The sequence below is a fragment of the Centroberyx gerrardi genome, chromosome 16 (genome assembly GCF_048128805.1).
Source record: "Centroberyx gerrardi isolate f3 chromosome 16, fCenGer3.hap1.cur.20231027, whole genome shotgun sequence".
NCBI lineage: Eukaryota > Metazoa > Chordata > Actinopteri > Beryciformes > Berycidae > Centroberyx > Centroberyx gerrardi.
Genome location: NC_136012.1, coordinates 25,938,553 through 25,959,291, shown reverse-complemented (window position 1 = coordinate 25,959,291; position 20,739 = coordinate 25,938,553). Strand labels below are relative to the sequence as shown.

Sequence of the window (20,739 nt, the reverse complement as noted above, 5' to 3'; positions counted from 1 at the left end):
ACTACAAGGTGGTATCATTTTTCTACAGTCATTATGTTATCAAAATTAATTGGAGAATGATATATTGAGGTAAACATTCTGCATGTAGTGGGTTTAACTTACAGTCCAATGTACACTGTCAAAATTTTGTGAAATTATATTTGCTCTTAAAGTTAATTAAAGTTGCAGTGTGTGATTTTGTCAGGAAAAATGACTCCTGAAACAATATTTTGAAATTTTCATGATTCTCATCATCTAGGCTGTCAAAATACAAGCCCTAACCCTAACCCAGATATATCCTGGCAGGCAGGCATATACTGTATATAACCACTTCAGTGTATGTGGACATTGTAGACATCATATAACCTCTTTGTTTCTCTGTAGGATAAGGACAATAAAATTGATTACAACTAAACATATAAGCATAGCTTTATTTGGAGTTCATTTATAACGGTCTCTTGACTTGCAAGGACATTTTATCCAAATGCCAGCATTTTGACGGGGAGCTGTAGGAGTCAGACCAAAGACATTATTAGTAATATAACCTCTCTTATAAAGACAATGTATTCTCAAGTTCTGAACTCAGACTATTTTTCTCTTGCAGAGCCAAACAGCTCTCATTTAGATATCGAACTATGAAAGTGTTCATTCTTAACATTAGCTCTATTCTTGCTTGTGCTGGAAATAGAGGGGAAACTGACTGAACTCCTATCAGTACCAGACTGTCATCATAGCAGAGCTGTAGTCTTGATGAAAACAGCTCATCAGTTATTTGGTCCATGGACCTTTGCCTGGATAAAGTAGTGGTATTTCTACCCAGCGGTGGAATTGTTCTTTTAATTGAACCATTCTGTTGACTTCTCATCCTCTTCTTTGGTCTCTGTTCGTAGGAGCTTCTCCGGAGGTTAAATTGAAGGGCAAGGTTCAGTTCCCTTTAAGGAGATATAAGTACGTTTTTTCCTGCGCCACAGCACAGAATTACCATAATAAATCAGCAGGGTTGATCAGGTTGTTGATCAATACCAATGACTTTGCCAGGTGCTGAGATTTCATTCAAACCTCACATCCCAGTCCATGCTCTGTTTTGGAACAAAGACCGTGGTTACACTTGTCTTTTCAGTGTGACTTTTAGCATCCCATCACGCTTTGACGCATTAACCACATTCTGAGGTGGTCTGGTTCGCATTGTGTTCGGATTTCACAGGGTGTGGAGAGCATTGTGGACACCTTCAAGCACGCCTCCCATAATCTTCAGAGGGCTCAAATGCACCAAATGCCATTTTTCCTGCGTGTTAAATCCAACCACAGATCCGAACTCAAATTAAACATTTAAGTGACGCACGTATGTGGACATGACTGGGTTCCGATTTGCCGCATCTGATCACAAAAATCGCTTTGAAAAGACAGATGTAACCACGGTCAAAAACTCTCTTAAGAACAGACAAGTAGAGGAAAACTTGTAAAGTATAAAAAATGGAGACGCCGGTCGCAGCTGAAAACATCCTCATGTTTTCTCTGTTACCTCTGCTTTTCACAATCAACAAAATGTGGGAAACGATTACCATCATAGAGAATTAGAGAAGCAGGCTTGTGGCTGGAGGGACGCTGGTTTCAATCTCTGTAACAGCTGGAAAAATCTGGATGGTGAAAGAGAACGAGTAACGCTTTCCCCTCCTTTAACAACTACTATCAATGTGCCCTTGAGCAAGGAACTGAACCCCCATCTGCTCAGTGGCCAACAGCAGGAGACAGAGGTTGTGGCATCTCACCAGGTGTGAATGAGTGGAACTGAATGAATGTAAAGTGTTGAAAGTGTCGGTTGAATTTCCCTGGATAAAGGTTAAAATACATATGACACATGACTCCAGTGAAGACAAGGTGTCTCCTAATTGAAGGAGAACTGAACCCGGCCCTGCTTTGTCCTCAGATCATCCTCCGTTATCCTCATCCTCATCCTCAGCCTCACACCCTCCTCGCCCTCCTGGCAGCGGCGGCGCGCCTCTGGTTGATGGCCTTGGTGGTGGCGCGAAGCTTACGCAGGCGTAGCTGGCGCAGCCGGAGCTGCAGGTCCTTGGGGATTTTTCCCCCCTTGGCCAGAATCTCCTTCAGCCTCTGCTTGGGCGTCTTGGTGAGGCGGAAGTCGCAGAGCGTGGGGTAGTGGTCGTACATGACCTGGCAGGTCCGGGTGGAGGGGTAGTAGCCCTCTGCGCTGGCCGTCACCTGGTACTCACCGGGGTTCAGCAGCCGCCAGTAGTCGCCGTCGGCCACTGCAAGAGGAGAGATGGCAGTCAAGAGCAGGGATTGAAATCAACACCCAGCACATCATACTGTAAAGCAAGGAATCTCTGTCTGTATGTGTGTCCTTCGCATATCTCGAGAACCGTTCATCCGATCTACTTCACACTTGGCGGGTGTATTGCTGGGGACCCAAGGGCGTGCAGTGTCAGATTTGGTGCAATTTGGACACGCGACACGTTCAATATTAATAAACTTTGAATAAACAAGCGAACAGCGCTCTGTGCAGCAGCGGGGCGAACGGGCACTGTACTAGTTAGCTAAATGATGGGAGATTTTGGCTGGATGGATAGTAGACTGTCAGTTTTTGCCAGTATCTTCTATTTAATTCCATTCTTTTCTATTCTTTTGTTGGGTTGTAAAGCACTTTGTGACACAATTGTTTTGCTAAAACATATTCTATTCTATTTTACTGCTGCCTTGTAAAGCCCTTTGTGACAAACTTACTTTAACGCTAGAAAAGCCGATGGCTGTTTTGAAATTTAGAATTAGAATTTAGGAAGCACTTTATTAACTTTATTACCACTTTAATACATTTAATCTGATTTGATTTAATAAAAAAAAAACATTGGCAGCTAAGACACTTGGTTGGTCAAATTCTGAATCTGTTTAGGACTAAAATATGTAAGTTTGACTGTAATTTTAGACATTGTTATGGACAGCAAGTTTCCTTAATTATTTTCTTAATCTGCCTGGGATGTGGGTGAGCAAATCCATGTATGTATTCATGGAGAACTACCAGAAATGCACCAGTGATTTTGGTTTCACACAACTGGTTTTTAATAAATTAGATTTGCCAGATTTGATTTGCAGAGCATATTAGCCTTGCTTATTATACATGAGTAACGTAAGAACACAATGTACCTGATCTAATATGATGATCGATGTCGTCGACTTTGATGATGGCGTCTGCTATACCCGCCTCTGTGTCTTTGTCACGGACCACACCTTTAATTCCACGGTGGACCTAAAAAACAAAAGCAAAAGGATGAGACGGATGTTTTGTGGATGTTTTGCTTGGAGATGAGGCATCACAGTTTCAAGAGTTTTGCTATATTCCCTTTTTCAGTAGCAATGACCTGATTGAAAGCATTTTAAAATATAATAAACAGAAACAGAAATAAAAGGAAGAGGATGAAGAACAAGAAGCAGACCAATAAGAAGAAGAAGAGGGACAGAGAAGACAGAGGAGGAGAGAAAGAATGAGGAAGTTGAAGAAATTATTAATTGTAGTAGTGGAAGTAGTAGCAGCAGTAGTAGTAGTAGTAGTCTAGTAGTTGAAGTAGAAGAAAAACAAAGAATGATGATGAAGAAGAATTCAATAATCAAATTAATAAACAGTTCAGTAGAATCCAACAGAAGCTGTCCAGGTAGACAGACCTGCTCCATGTAAACCAGTAGAGACTCTCTGTTGTTCTCCCACTCGATGGGAAGCTCGCTGGCGTGAGGAAATTTATCACAGGACAGCTCCACCGTCACCTCGAAGCAGTTGGTGTGCAGGTAGCTGAAATCATTCATGCCTGGAAGGAGAGAAAACAAACAAAAAAATCATGTTGAGTTCAGTTTTTGTTCTGTACAGATGGAGCGTGGTAATAACACTGCCAGGGCCGGGGGTTCCATTAACACCGGGGTGTTTTATCAACATTTGTTATCTCGTTTTGGAATGAAACACACACACACACACACACACACACACACACACACACACATGCACACATGCTCTTACTTCCTGGTACGGTATGCCAGTCGGCTCCATTGATGATGTTATTATATCTGAGGAAGTCCTTGTTGTGGCAGGGTCGCCGGTCTGGGTTGGACATCACCTGGTTGTAAATGTATAAGACATGAGACCAATGGTGGTGACAGGAGCATCTCTCCATCCAATCCTTCATTCACCCACTGAGTTTCCTAAAGACACTGGTTGAAGGTGTGTCCAAATGGTGTGTGGAGACTGATCAGTTCATCAGCACAGTTGTGCATATGAAGAGTTCATTTCCAAAGTGCTATTTATGCATTTTAAGATCAAGAAATGATCACCTGAAGTTCATCATTCAGTATGTCTAAGATATGGAACATCGAGTTTGTAAAATATATACGTTTGTCAACAAATTACTTAAAGGACTGCACTGACTTTTTGGGAGTTTGGTCCATTGGTCACCTTACCAATATCTACCAAAATTACCTCTCTGTTTCCAGTAGATATTTCTATCTCTATTTAGTGAGAATGCTAACGCTTTAGCAGTAATTGTAAGTGACTAGCATTATACAAAGTATGAAGATAAACCTTTTAGTAATCCAAAATTGTCATTGTTTTTTATTCTATTGCCTGTAGATTAATAACTTCTGAAAACAAAATCTCAATCTTCATCAATAGTAAATTCCACATTCGACAAGTTATGGTGGACCCACTGAAAGGATGGAAATGGGAAATGACAACAGGAGGATGAACCTGATTGGTGCTGGCGTACACCGTGGCCAGCCAGCGGAAGAAGCTCTCGTCGGCAGTGGGCGTGTGCTCGTGGGGCGCCCAGTCCCGCGTCATGTCGTAAGGGTAGGTGACCACCAGCTCGCCGCCGTGGAAGTTGGCGCTGAGGACAAACGGGATGTTCTGCATCCAGTTGATGACGGCGCGGGTCTCTGACGCCACCTGGTGTCGGGGTTGGAGATCAAGTCAGGGATGTAGCTCCTTTTTTTATATTTACACTTTTTTGTATTTTTGTAGCCTCTATCTCACACCAGTGGTATTGTCAGTGCTAGTGTTTCTCAAAACTAGGACCATATATCCCATAAATCCTGTTGCTAAAGGATGTAGCTCACTTTGCAGTGGAAGAACAGCGCCCTCTTCCTGTTTTGTGCCGTAAAGCAATCCACCAGATTTCCCATTAAATCTGACCCGGTGGCTCACAATGTAAAATGAGTGTGATTTTCTCAACGATGGTCTCGTTTGTATATGGCAATAATACTGATGTCTCAGAATTAATGTGGCAGTGATTTATTGATGTTAAAATGCTGCACATTAACCAGCAACCAATAGTAAGGAGATCAAGAGTCAAAGCCATAGTTCCCTCAATTCCTGTGACCGTAGAAACATCAAATAAGAAAGAGCGCTAGGAAAAGAAATAAGAGAAAGAAGAGCTAAGGAGAGAGGAAAAGGGCTTTTTCCTTAATTTTTAAGATAAGAAATTTTCTGATTTTGAACAAATTACACGCTTCTTTCCAAAGCGTGTATTGAAAACTTACAAAGGCCTCCTCGGAGGTGTACTGCTCGGGGATGGGGAAGTAGTGGTTGATGAGTTTGGACTTGTCCGTCTCCAGCTCTATGGCGTTCCACATGACTGAGTTGAGGTCAGCGAAGTTGTGGTTCATGTCGATCCCCTCATAGCTGTAGCGTCCCAGGGCCCAACCTGCCAGCTCCGAGCCCTGCGGATTAAATAAAGAGAAATAGAGGCTTTGCAATTGCATAAAAAAATCATCATTAAAAATCATCTGCCAACCACGTCTGGCACCAACATGGAGGTCCACTGGAGAATTGGCTGTGCACAAATAATGGCTATGACAACCGGGCTGGAAAAAGATCTGAAAAAGTTATGGTGAGGGTTTAGGTTTAGTTGTGACACAGTAAACTGTCTTGTCTTTAGCCCTAGTCTCTACTCCGAAACACTCTGAGTTGTAGCTTGAGAGTCAGCTCAGTTAACCTGAACAAACTGTTAGCTAGCTAACTAGCCAGCAGGCTAATTAGCAAAGAAACTGATGTGTGACTGTCAGCCACTATTAACACTAATAGTAGCTTTTACTAGATACGTTAGCTAGTGTGCTAATAAGATGTGTTAACAACAAGACCGTGACGGTTAGCTGAGCAGATACTATGGTTAGCTAGCTAACTAGCTGACAAACACAAAATCTCAACACAAAATCAATTAGTTGTCTCTACGAAACCAAACCCCTTAATTTTATCCCTGAAATGTGCTTAATTTCTCATTACATAAACATTAATTATCCATTAAATATAACATAGCTTTAAAAAAGTAAGGTTAGTATCATGGGTTTCATGGAGACACTAGGGATTTTTTTTTATACCTTTTGTGAATGGTTTATTAATGGAAAGTTCCTGTCTCCCTGAATTTTACATTCAGTTAGAAAGTAAGCAGTCAAACATTAAGGGGTGCTTAAGGTGGTGTCTCCTCCATTAATAACTCCCTTGACTCATTTTAAGGGGATTTTGCATGAATTAAGGGGTGAATTGTAAATGTAAGGGTATTTTAAGGGATTACTAGTTCAGTGACGAAATAATCAGCTCCCAGTCAAAAACAGCACCGAAATTAATCGTGCCAGTTCAGTAGAGTCGTACATTCAAAAACGCAATTAGCCGTTCACAGCTATTGTTGCCATGAGCTGAGGACCTCCAACATGGCTGCCAGAGAGTGTGCTCCATCACCTGAAAGCCTTCTATACACAGTTTGGGTTGTGAGTTAACAGCAGAGACAAAGAGAAATACTGTAATTGATCAGTAGGGATTCAGAGTATTGCTCATTTGTAGTCCCTGAATGTGAATGAAAGTCATGCAGTAAATTTAATTCCAGGCACCTTTTTAAAGGCCATCTCGTATCCATCGGGGTTCATGGAGGGCAGCAGGTGGATGCGCGTCTCCTTGACCAGGCGGACGATGCGCTGGTCGCCCCGTTTGTACTCCTGGCACATGTACTCCATCAGGTTGAGCAGAAGCTCCCGGCCCAGCGCCTCGTTCCCGTGCATCCCGGCCACGTAGCGGAACTCCGGTTCGCCTGCAGGGGGCGCCAAACACGGGCACAGAGGTGGGGTTAGAGTGCTGGTTCTCAACTTTAAACACAGGTCAATTCTTTAGTGTTTATTACGCTGTGTCTTATTGTGCTGCAGCTGATTTCCAATATCATACATAATATAATACAGAAAGAAAGAGAGAATATATCTATCTATCTATCTGTCTATCTTAAATATATGTTCTTAAAGACAAAGACAGAGCAAGAGACTGCAAGCGATAGACTGAATATCTTGGGCATCGCTACATTGATTCAACATTTATCAATCCTAATTTTTGTACTATCAAAATGAAAGATAGCTGTTTGTTGCATTGTACAGAAAATATGAAGAAGGCATCCTCAAAACTTTAAATACAGTATCTGTAAACAAAGCTGCACAGATCTCAGTCTTCCACTGACCCCGGTCTTTTAGGCCGCCTGGCTCTTCCACATACATTGCATTGGCAGGTAGTTCAGAAATCTAACACGTCCTCCCTAGGACTGTTTAAAAGGAGGAGTTTCAGATCAGTTCCATGCTGTGTTTCTCATGCTGCAGATCTGACAGCAGACTGATTTGGGCTTTGCAGAGTCTCCAGCAGCACACATGCACACAAACACACATTCACACACACATATCCAAACCAAAGGTCCAACTACATATTATGCAGTTGTTTAACTCAGAGGGTCTGTGCAGTCCCAGCAATTAATTAATTCATATTTATTTAGCTTGGAGATTAGCTGGAAGCTTGAAGTTTGCAAATGGCTTGGAGACCGAGGGAAGCACAAGAGAAGTCTGTTTCAATACTCAAGGGGCTTCTATATTCAGAGAGCAACGCTATAGGAATGTTTTTCAAATGTATAAATTTCAGGACATCACACCTGGTGGTGCATTTGGAAATATTTCAGAATTATTATTTTTTTTTTTTATGACTGATAGAGGAAATAAATGTTTATCCAGGGTAATGGATTCACTTAAGTAATTGGAACTGGACACAGAAGCTCTTGAAGCTCTGGTTGATGCCAGTGTTGAACAATTTATCAAGCAAAATTTTCAAAATAAAAGTCCCCATGGCAAACGGCACTTTTAAGTGAAAAATATGCTCTGGGGTCTTTCAATATGTGTTACGATACTGTTTTTTTTCGATGTTGCCTGATGTTTGTTGTAAGCAGCGGAGGTCATGGGAAGCGTTACTGTTTGATACATATGGGCTCTGGTCAGTCTTGTAAATGGTGTCCATCCCTCAGGGGTTTCTGGTAGCCATCAATGCATATCTAATGGAAACCATGTGTTTTGACTAAGAGTCGGAAAAACACGATTATCATTGCAGTCAAGAGTCCAAACGAGTACTAGGAAATTCAAGAAAGCCATGGGGTGATTCCATAAGACAAAATAATATGATGTAAAATCACACTTAATCTTCCAAATTTGAGAGGGACGTCCTGATTGATGCTAGGTTTGGTCAAAATCTGGTAGTTATGCACAGATTTTAAGGGATCTCTGGTATCAGTGCCTGACTGATAGAAAACACATGTTCTGACTAAGACTCCTGGGGTGACATGCACATTATAAGGGGTTTCTGGTTTCTTTTGGTGCGTGGCGGATAGAAAATGTGCTCTAAAACACGACTTCTGACCGTAAAATTACCAGTAAACCCTCGATCCTCTCCTGTTAAATTATTCATCCTTCCTCCCTTTTTTTTTTGCCGGTCTTGGCAATGCAAACCAAAAATTACAGGCTCACTTTTTTTTTATAAAACAGGGAAACTTGTGGACTAATGATGGATTTCATGCTGACAGAGGAACATTTTCATTGAAATGAAGAGTTAAATAGGGCAACGGGGGACAAATGGTGCCTTTGCTTATGCTGAACCCACTGACTGGGTTTGTTTGTGTCATGCCTGTCTTCCACATCCATTTGAAAGATTATAAGGTCACTGTTATTGTCCCAAACAGTGAAAGTTGGGGATTTTTGTTTTTGTGGATTTCATTTATCTAACTTTTATCTACCCATGTACCCACACTGAGATTTAAAATCACTTTTTTAGGGATGCCTAGCCAAGACAGCAGCATCAAGACATACATACAAGTTGCAGACAAACAGCATGCAACAATGTACAGTGGCAAAATACACAGTAGTGCTGAGAGAAAGGCATTCACAGTGTTACATAAGCTATAGGAAGGGAAGGAGTAGAAGGGGACATTTGACCACTTTGAACATAGTTAGTGTGTTCCCACTGTAACCGCTGGCAGATGACACAACAAGGCAGAAAACTCAGTCAGTGGAATATTAGATTGCATAAGACTAACTTTAGTCTCTGGAAAAAAGTCTACTTTGAGGTGAACAAAGAAATTAGGTCAAGCAGACTGAGCAGAATGGGTGGGGAAAGCAATTTATTCCATTGTAAAAGGTGCCAGTTATTTACAGTGCTGCCATTCAAAGACGCCCATGTGTGACTAGATTTTCCTCAATACTAGATCATGTAGTAATGAGACTGTGTACCACAGGGGGAAACCCTGCAAATTTGATTTTTATATTTTTACTTGAATTGAAGGATCCTGTGGTCCTCTGTGGGCAGAGAAATGACACTTGGGTTTATGAAAACCTTTGTTTCATTTCAAAAAGGCATGGTTGACAACATAAAAGTAAGTATATGTTTTGTTTTATGGAGATATGTAGTCTTTACCTGACAGCAGTGATACACTACACTGGAAAAATGTCCTAAATAACTTTTAACAGGTTATTTAATCTAGTATTCAGTCTTCAAATCTTTTTTTTTTAACTCTTATTTAACTTATTTCTTGTGGAAGATCAATGAAGTTAATCCTATCTTTTCTTAAAATAAATGAAATAATCTGAAAATGGGATAAGATAATTTGACTTGTTTCCAATGCAGATCAATTTGATTCAAGAAAATTCTTGAAACAGATCAAACTGCATTGGAAACAAGTGAAACTACTATCCCACCCCTTGGGCAGACTTCGTCACTTGTTTTTAGAAGATGAGACTTTAAAGGTCCCATATTCTCCACTTTCCAGTGTTTTATTTTGTGTCTTGAGGTCCATTCAAAGCTGTGTGTGTGGTGTCATGAACCAAAAACACTCTCAATCCATTTCTCCACGTTCATTTTCCAGCATCTCTCTGAGCCTTACCAAGAACAGGCTGTTTCTGTCGCCGTGTCTTTAAGGCTCATTAATATTAACGACCCCTCTGTTCTGATTGGCTAACCGTTTCAAGAGTGAAACATGAGACGCCGCGGCCCGGCGGCTACAGGTAGGGAAAACTCTCCGGTTAATAAACAATGACAACCGCTCAACCGCTTTGAAAAAAACACTTTGCTAGTCTATTATTTCTTACAAAAATGATAATGAGCGAACCTTTGTGAGTTTGTTTCTAATATGGATTGTGTGGATTTAGTTGTCGACCGTGCGTTTTGATACTTTCACCATGTTTAGATAGACCATCCAACTCCTTTATAATCACAGAGGCAAGGGGAATCCAGTTTTACACCATATGCGACCTTTGAGACCGAATACAAGATAAAAATGACTTGTTTTGACAGACATCATTTTTCACAGTATACTCTGCCGCTGCCTCTCCTCCACTATCGTTTGTTTTGGCGGGGAAACCTCTCCGATCTGCTGCCAAGCGGGCAGAGCTCAGGAGGCCAAAGAAAACATTTCTACAGCTCAGCGCAAACGAAGAGCGACCCCGGTGTGTGTGGGTTCACGCTCTGCACAGTGCAGGACTGTCTGTGTAAGTTAGGAGGGTTTGGTGTACAGTGGCAGCCATTGTGTAGAAATCCCCTCTGACCCGGCATCTGTCCTTCGTTAGTCCAAACGATTCCTCTCACTGGAGGAGAAGCGGTGTGGCAGCAGCACAGGAAGCATGTGTGAGATTGGAGGTTTAGTTGTAACATTCATAACATTTCTCTGGAGGCAGAAATAATCTCATTGGTCGAGTTAAACCTCAATGGGCGGAGTCTCTTTTAACTTTTGAACTATGAAAAGTGGGGAGGGAGAAGAGCACATGAAGAGCTCCATACAAAAATGAGATATACAACATTTTAAAAAGGTAATAGCTACAAAATAATTGATATTGCAAAATTAAAAACAAATTTTGGTGTTTTTTAAAGGATAGTAGCTTGAGACACTGGTTGACAAAACTGATGAAACTTTAACAGACTGGATCCTCTATATTTTAGAGATAAAGAATGATGAACCTCAGGATTTTCTTTCCTTCCAAAACGAATGTATAGCATTGTACTCTCGTCTAAACAGGTCTAATCTCACTGTTCCTCACCCAGTTCGTGTTTTCCGGGGTTGTCGGAGATCTCCATGACGTACATCTTGTGGCCCTTGTGGCTCTTGCCGATGCTGTAGATGCGGGTGATGTCGGGACACGCCTCGTTCACCGACTTCATCAGCTGGGAAAACAAGGAAGGCGTTAGGTTAGAGAAGTGGACTCGTGACCAGAGGGCCCGACTGGGATCATCTTGGGAGGAGAAAGTGAACGAGTAATTTGTAAAGCGTGGGATATTTTGTTTGTGTGATATCTGAGTTTGTCGAATCTTTTCTTTTTTAACGATGTTGTAGTTACACCCACCCATCTGCTCACTTTGTCACTCTGGATAAGAGCACCAGCTAAATGCCTAAAATGTAATGGAAAACAAACTTTGGAGCTATTATCATCCATTAAACAGTATGTTGTTAAGTGCAATTCTTCAATTTAGACCATTACAGCCTTTGTTTTGCCATCACTGTGGGGTGAAATGAGGGCAGATGAAGAGGCATGGCATCCCAATGTTAGAATAACATTTATTAGAATTTATTTATTGTTATTTATTTTGAAGAAATGTATACACAATCTGATAGATTTTAGAGAAAAATGTAATAGAAAAGTGTGTTTAAACTACTCATCACCCCGTATCACCCACTGGGTATCAGATCTAGGTCTGAGCTGTACACACACACACACACACTATGGAGTGTGTGTGTGTGTGTGTGTGCGTGTGCGTGTGTGCATGTGTGTGAGTGTGGAGGCTGTGTTTGTTTCTGTGGGCTTGGAGAAGCCCTGCTGTTTTCTAACGGTCAAATCCACTACGGTCTCTCCAAACAGCCCGCTGGTAGTGGCAGCACAGTGAGGAGTGAAACCTCACATAATATTTGTTGTTTGGTGAGACAGACCAGACCCAGACCAGACCCAGACCAGACCCAGACCAGACCACACACTGTGGCAGCTCAGACCACAAGACCTCGGCTTTCTAGACTCACTGCTAAACCCAACAGAGGACGGTTGTACCATAGAGATATAACAGGGTTGTACGCAGCAGATTGGAGTTTTAGTTGGACACAAACATTCTTTGGAGGCAGAAATAATCTGATTGGTTGAGTTAAATCTCAGTGGGTGGAGCCAAAGAACCACCGTTTTTCAGAATACAAGTTAGCTACTGGCAAACTTGAATGGCAAAGAAGGAACTCCTGACAAAATATAAATGGCAATGACTTCTTCTTTCATGTATTCATGACCATGGCATTCATGATGTTGGCAGGTCAGCAGCTAGCTAACTAGCTTACCTAGCTAGCTATAGGCTAGTATGGCTAGTTTGAACTTGGAAGGTCGGCTAGGCTAACTAGCTAACCTAGATAACTTAATATGGCTAGACTGCATTTTTTCAGTTAGTAGCAAAAGTGCTAGGCTTCATAATATTAGCTTCCTCCTCTCTTACCTCGTACTTTTTTCACCAGGCTTCAGTCTAATGTTACTTAGCCAGAAAAACTGTGGCTCTTTAGCTCCGCCCATTGATGTTAAACTCAACCAATGATGCTCTAGCATCTTAGAGAAATGTTTATAGAACTAAAAACTTCACTCAGCCTGTAGACATGTTTTTACATTAATTTGTGAATATTGAGTTTCCTGTGTAAACTAGGGAACATTACGTGTTTGTTTGCCCTGTTTATTTGCACTGAGGGCTTGTAGACCTTTTACCATGTGTCAGCATGTATTGTAAAACTCTGTAAGTTGCCAGTATGTCTCTCCAACAGGGTCACTGAGACCAATTCCTGTACAATTCCTATAATCACTTCGTGATTACGGTCACATAATGATTCTGAGTACAGAAATGACTGAAGACATGTTTTACCACAAGCCCATGAAAAAGCATACTGATCACCATCATGTTTATCTATCCTCATCTTTAACACCATCATCAAAATATCATGCGCATCATCACTGACACCATTATCCTTGTATCATGAAAATCATCACAAATATATTAATCATCATAATGTTTAATATATCTCTACCTTTCTCATCTCCTTGTAGTTGTGGTGTCTAAAGTCCAGTTTGTCTCTGGACTCCGTCGGCTCTGTCTGCCATGCGTAGATGTTGTTAGGATCTAGAGACAGACAGAGGACAACTGTTAGCCACAATGTCCTCATGTTACTGCAGCCAAACCTAAACTTCTGGGTAAATTGGTTTATAATCCTACAGTATCTGTTTTAGTGTATGGAAGAAGAGTTCTGGTATTACTGGTGAAGAACAATTGTTGCCAAGGTTACAGGGACTGGGATCAGATTTGTTTTGACTCCCCCCTACTACCAAAATGGTAACAGGTGATCAAACCTTCAATAAAGTAGATACTTGGAAGTCCATGTGACTTTTGTTTACAAGCCCTGGTCACCTGGTTAACTTTGCTCGAGTCCCAAGTCTCAAGTCTAAATGTAGAACAGCAAGTCAAGTCAGAACCAATCAAGAGTCCAGTATCAATTTAATATCTTAAAGAAAACTAAATATCTAGGACTTTTCAATGCAATATGGTTTTAATAGGATAAAAACTTGGTAAGAGCATCATGAGTTTGATTTCTATAATCAGTTTCAACTTCAATAAATTCAATCATTCCATACAAATTCAGAAAACAGAATTTAAATTCAGTCGTCCGCTGGAACAAATCTCATCGCTTTCAATCTAAGTCATTTACACAAACACAAGATCTCAAGTCAAGACTTTAGAAACCTTTTCAAGTCATCAAAGTACAAGTCAGAGTCGAGTCCCAAGTCACCAGAACCCAAGTCAAGTCAAGTCTCAAGGCTTCTCCTCATGCTTCAAGTCAAGTCTCAAGCAATTAAAACTGTGACTCGAGTCCCCACCTCAGAAAAGTGCTAAAAGATTTTCCACCATGGACCAGAGAAACCGTAGGTGTGATTGCACCCTTAATCTGACCAAAATGGTTGCTGGATCAAAGCTCTTCCTTTTCACATCAACATTGTTAACATCGGTTGACCTTCTGTACCTGGCAGTGTGCAGCCCAGCACCTCGGCTCTCAGACAGATGGCCCCGTCAGTCCCGTTCTCGTACCAGGACTGGGGGTTGATCCGGATGTAACGCGCCACCGTCGACGTGTTGAAAAGGGCCAGGACAGGCGTCTCCGAATCCTGGTTCCCTTCAAATACCTAAACATGAATCAAACAGGAATTAAACTGAATTATTAGCTAGTCAAGGGTTCACAAACTTCCCCATGTACAAGAACCCCAATAAGACATTCCTGTGGCTAAGAAGCCCCAATTTAGCGCTGCACAATTAATCATGTATAATCGTATATTGCGATTTTTAGTTTCCATCATTATTAATTGCACTGTTATTGCCATATTGGCAATATTGCGACATTTCATTTAATTTTGAATGTCCACTGTAGTTGAAAATAGGCAATATGTTGATGCACTGAATACATAATAACCTGCAAGTTTGAACTCTCTTTGAACACACAAACACACACACACACACACACACACACACCTTGTGACCCTCACTAACACACAATCTCTCTCTCTTAAAACTTTGAACAAATATATAATCACAGCACTCTATTATTTTATTTTCCTTTCTTGTTATTTATGCATTTTTGTTAAAGTACCGTTCTCCTCCTTATTGTCATTTGTGCATTCTTGTCATCTTGATTTTTTTTCCATTTCTCTTTTGGTTTGATATTTTTCATCATATGTACAGTTTTTTATCAAGCTTGACAAAATGAAACTAATCTAAACCTCTGAATTAACAAATCAAAATATGTATTATTTTTTTACACACAGAAATGAAAATCTTTAGTGACGCCAGCTGGTGGCTGATTACAGATTGATAACTAGACGGTGCGAGCTGCCAGCCTGATGCCGCATGGAAAATAGTCTGAATAGTCTAGTTTGCATGTTCAGGGTCAGCTGTGGTCGCGGCACAAATACCATAAAGACCGCTGAATAAACAAACCAAAGCCAGGCTGCCAGAGACCATCACGTCTAAGACTGTATAAGCCAACGGCAGCGGAGTGTCCTTGGTTCACTCATGGAATATCGGTCTTTTCCCAAATGTTTGGAGAGCTGTTACCAAGGGTTTCGAGGACATTTCCACCATGTTGGAGGAGTAACAACACAAGGAAAGATTGCAATGTTATCACCTATTCCAAAACAAAGAAAACGGCAGATTTCTGTGCAGTGGTAGGGAGTTTAGAAGGAAAAAGAACATCATTTTGTAGAATACCACAATAGCTTTCCTTTCATCACTCCTCCAACATGGCTGCATGTCCCTGGTAACCATTAGTAACCACTGTGTGAGGAAAGTGAATGAGAAACTGAATGAGAAAATAATGTATTCAGAGAACTCACAGCCTCTTCAGTCCCGTTCATACAAGGTTTCCAGACCAGCGTGTCGTTACTGAACTGCACCTTGTAGGTATACACAATGTCCCAGCTGTGTGTGAACAAGACGTACAAGAGATGTACAAGAGATGTAATTATATAGTATATACAGTATTAAGCGTGACACACATCATATAGTATACATAGTGTTAACTGTGATACACAGAAAAGCCTTGAAGAGGAGTTTGGTTCCAAAAGGAGATCGCCGCAAAGCTACATCACTGAGCAAAACTATAACTGCAATCTTGTAGGTAACAGAAGAAAATAAAGAGTAAATAAGGAGCTTTACTCTAAAACACTATATAGCTATTTTGGGAAAAAATTATTACCTTAAGGTAAGAAAGCAAGAACAAGGACAACAGAGAGAAGCCTGTGATTTTCTGTGGACCTAAAAGCACCGTTTTGAAAAACACTTTCATTATTTTCTAGAATGTAACCTTTGACCTGAGCTGACCTCCAGATGGAGCTGCGACCCTGCAGGATGACGCCGGTGAAGCGGGTCGGCCGCAGAGCGTCCACCTCCAGCCACTGGTCCCTGTCTCTGTGCTGCGTGCACCAGGCTCCGTCATAGATGTCACCATCCTGTATCCCAGACTGCAATACACAACACACACACACACACACACACACACACATACACACACACACATCAGATGTATTAACAAGACAGCGATGGTTAGCTCACCAGATACTATGGTTAGCTAGCTAACAAGCTGACATTATCTAAACACAAAATCAATCACATTTATCGGTGATGAAATGATCAGTTCCCGGTCAAAAACAGCACAGAAAATTCAGTTCTGTTGAGACGGACAAGTTGTACGTTTAGAAACACAATCAGCCTTTCACAGCCACTGTTGCCAAAGAGCTGAAGACCTCCAATATGGCCGCCAGAGGGTGCATAATGTCACCTGAAAGCCCTTTAGTGGAAAGGCATTGCTCGTCTAGCATAAAATGGCTCACAATTCCCAACACTGACACATGGATTATACCTGATATTTGCACTTCTACAATAAGACTTGAAATCATTTTAAGGTAGCTAGCTTTAGCTTACAGAACAAAACACGTGGAGTGAGACTGGACAGAATCTGTATTGTTATGGATGAGTTCCCTCCTCCTTCAGCTCGCCCACAGCCTGGCAGGTTACCTGGATGTTGAGGCGGCCGCGGTGCGGGCCGAGGCCGCGCCGCTTGAAGGACGACGCCCTCAGCTGGACGTCTTTCACCCTCAGAGACTCCAGACCCAGTGGAGGACATTCTGACAGAGACAACAGCTGAATATTATTACTACACGTCAGAAAAAAAACATACTAACATGTACAACACATTTGTGCACAAATACATGTACTGCACACATACAAACACAGACAGACAAACACGTACACACGCTCTGTTGTCTTGTGTCTCTGTATGTAACACACACACACACACACACACACACTCCACCTTGTGAGTGAAAAGCGAGAGTCGATAAATTGCTCTCACTTGCAATCAACTCTCAAAAGCGTGTGAGTAAAAAAGAAAGACAAGAGGTGAGAAGAGGTTTTTCAGGAAATTCAAGTGAAAGGAAAGACTGATGCGCTATAAATAGAAGAAAGAGAGAGGGGAGAGAGACACTAGTCAACAGAGGGAGAGAGGGAGAGAGAGACCATGTTGAGAGATGCTTGTAAAGAGAGAGAAGCAGGGGAGAAAGAGGTTTGTCTTTTTAACCTACCTTTACTTAATGTTATATATGTGTACTGTGCAAGTGTGTAAAGGTATAATATGCATGCATGGAGATTTCTCACATGCATCTATTTATACATGTACATACTTCATGTACAACAAATATACATAGTACTATATTGTAGAGCACATCATGCACTTGTGTATTTCTTTCAATCATTTGATCATAATCTTATGTTTACTTCTTCATGCTTTACTTTTATTGTTTCTTTCTCTCTTCCTTTATCTATTATTTGCTTATTATATGCTTTGGCAACACAGATTTATTTACATTTCTTCCCAACAAAGAAACATGCAAGTATAAAAGCGAAAGAGGAAAGAGAGGGAAGAGAGAAATTGGTTGACTGATAATTGATTGTTGTATTTACTAATTTGATGACATATCAGTTGTATATTGTTTATTGTCACTGTCATGTGCTCAAGTTTGCTGTCATTTGAATTTGTTGACTTTGCTTTGGCGGTAACTACTTTTGTATTTCATGCCAATAAAGCAGCTTGAATTGAACTGAAACTGAATTGAAAAAGAGAAAGTGAGAGATGCTACTAAAGAGAGAGTGAGAGAGAGACACTAGCAGAAAGAGAGAGAGAGAGAGAGAGCAAGAACAACACTCTGGTAGAGAGGGTGAGATTTCCTTAACATCGTCCAGCTTCTTCTTCTTCTGCTGCTGTGTTAGAGACCCAGACAGACTCTCATTGTCTGGAGGGTTCAGCTCGGTTCACCAGCTGGAAGATCCTGCAAACTCTGTCACTTCTTGCCAGGACGCTTTATTGGGATCTAAAGACTCTAAAGCTCCCGGCCGGGGTATAAATATAGCATCAATGAATGCTAAATTTCAGTGGCATTTCCCTTTAAAAACCCTAACACCCTTTTGCCTTGTAGTCCTGCTGGAACTCTGCTGAGATGTGACTCGAAATGTTGCTTCTCTCCAGAGAGTAACGGCTGTACGGTCTTATTACTGCTGACCTGTGCTTTCCTGCCAAGCCACAAACTTCTTCAGAAACTACTGAACCCTGGGTAGAGAGACTTGCATCATTGTATAATTTAATTTATAGTACAGCTAAACACTCTGCACCCCGGCCCCTATCATATCTGTGTAAATAAACTCCACTTAGAGAGAAAATAAATCATACTAATTTGTTGGTTTGAGTGCAAAGCTTGCGTACTCGGTGGTCCAAAAATGCTCACACAGAGAAAACATGATGAGTGTTTTTTGGGGGGGAACAGCTTTGTCCAACCTGGTATCGCTCGCTGCCTTCTGCTCAGGACCTTGACTTTTCCTACCGATAGAACAACAATTGCTTGTCTACACACTTTTATCCAAAGTGTCTGGCATTAATATGAGTGTGTATACTTTTTCGAGGTCGTTTATTTTTATTTTCAGTTCGTTTATGTTTTGTTTTGTTTTTTTTTTGCATGGGTGGTCGCACTGAGAATGTAACCCAGTGGTTCTCGGGACCCAGAACCCCGCTGGTTTTCATTCTAGCCATGTAATCAGGCACCTGGGATGTACAAGGTGAATGCAAGTAGCTATCTGGTAGGATAGAAAACCAGCAGAACTCTGAGTCATGAGTAGCAGGACTGAAAACCAGCGCCTTAACTGTTCGTTCACTCTGTGAGCAACACGATCAGCATGTCAACATGAGTCCATTTGTTTCCTCCAGAGCTGAGCGATGAGGGAAACTCAGCTGATGTTTGGACGCTCAACAAGCTCGTCACCACAGCTGAACTTTCCATTCAGAAAAGTTCAGCAGATTTCTGTGCTTCCTTGTTTTCCCGCCGATGTGATTTCATTCTGTGAACAACAGTTCCACCTGGCAAGTGCAAAATGGACGATAGGTTGATTCCAGCCATTCGAAGCTTCCCAGTTCTCCATGACCTTTATTTGAAAGGCAACAGGAATAAACATCTAAAAAACGATGCTTGGAAAACAGTTACATCCGTTGTTGGGGCTGATGCTAAGCTCTGAAGTCATTTTATTGAGTTTGTCTTGTTTATTTTTGATTAATGCTACTTAATTAGCAGTTGTGAAGCCTCTGGCCCCGCCCACAATCACTCAGAATAGAGTGACTAATCAAACAAATTGCTTTCTGTGCTACGATATGCTTGATAATCAATACAAATATTTTTCTCTCTTTAAAGGAATAATAAACACCATACCACTGCACACAAATTATGTTTTTCTTTGTCTTTTCCAACATGGCGGCACGTCTCATGGTAACCGTGGTAACCTCTCTCCAGACACTCGGCCTCTGGTCCTGTGCAGATGGCTTTTAAAGAGCGCTGACTTTGATTCGATATGACCGGACAACTTGCTGACTAGGCATTTATTTCCAGCCAACCCCCACTGGCCGCTGTCTAGGCTCTTCTATATACATACACTAACTCTTACACACACACACACACACACACACACACACACACACATACACACACATACCATCTGGTAGCCCAATCCCAGCTCTGTTTCCGAAACATTTGCGAGAGTGTGTGTGTGTGTCTCTGTGTGTGTGTGTGTGTGTGTGTGTGTGTGTGTGGTAGGGTTCACAGGGATAGGGGAGGAGGGGTAATTCCTCTGGAGGGACAGAAAAATGAAAACCAAACTGGCTGTTGTCCCTCAGAGGAAACTCAAACTACACAGGGGAAACAAGTATGCCATGCCTGGACCACATGATGTGTGTGTGTGTGTGTGCGTGTGTGTGTGGGTGTGTGTGTGTGTGTGTGTGTGGCTTGAGAAAAATAAGATTAACAGCATGATACAGAGAGAGAGAAACAGAGATAGATAGAAAGACTCAAGTAGAGAGACAGACAGGAAAATAAGACTAGACAGAGAGAGAGAAAAAGAGAGAGAAAAAAGATGGACCTATAAGAAACAAGAGGAAGGGAGACAGTGTGATGGAAGATAAGCAGTTATGAGTTATGATTGGCCAGTGGTTAAAGATACATCTTTCTGGCAAACAAGCTTTCTGATCATCTTACCATTGTGTATTGGGAAGACTGGTGGCAGTTTTACCAGTGTGACCAGTTTTCATAAGGAAAGAAGGTAATACACAAGGAAAAACTGAATCATGGGGTATAGATGTCGGGCTTTGGCAGTTTTTATTATGTAACTGAGACAATGAAATGTAAAACCCAGATTAGCCCCAAATCTGTATATTATAGCCAAATTTTAAAACATATAACAATACAGTGATTAACTCACCATTTTGCATTTTCTGGCACACCCAGCAAGCGTTTCCCAGATGCCGATGTCAACATCAACCAAAATCAGCACAAAATTTT

At 41.4% G+C, this 20,739-nt stretch overlaps 1 protein-coding gene across 1 annotated transcript in view; it reads right to left on the bottom strand.

Moving 5' to 3' along the window:
- Nucleotides 1–1,941: 1,941 nt before the first annotated feature.
- Nucleotides 1,942–20,739, bottom strand: part of LOC139927930 (putative carboxypeptidase X1) — a 23,892-nt gene continuing 5,094 nt past the window's right edge. The window contains exons 4-16 of the mRNA XM_078289032.1: nt 16,883–17,021; nt 16,190–16,329; nt 15,703–15,787; nt 14,340–14,499; nt 13,353–13,444; nt 11,350–11,473; nt 6,859–7,055; nt 5,515–5,694; nt 4,724–4,921; nt 4,001–4,097; nt 3,655–3,794; nt 3,139–3,241; nt 1,942–2,246 (exon numbers count right to left, since the gene is read on the bottom strand). Of these exons, the coding sequence (XP_078145158.1) occupies nt 1,942–2,246; nt 3,139–3,241; nt 3,655–3,794; nt 4,001–4,097; nt 4,724–4,921; nt 5,515–5,694; nt 6,859–7,055; nt 11,350–11,473; nt 13,353–13,444; nt 14,340–14,499; nt 15,703–15,787; nt 16,190–16,329; nt 16,883–17,021 (1,960 nt within the window). The remainder of the gene's footprint in view (nt 2,247–3,138; nt 3,242–3,654; nt 3,795–4,000; nt 4,098–4,723; nt 4,922–5,514; nt 5,695–6,858; nt 7,056–11,349; nt 11,474–13,352; nt 13,445–14,339; nt 14,500–15,702; nt 15,788–16,189; nt 16,330–16,882; nt 17,022–20,739) is intronic.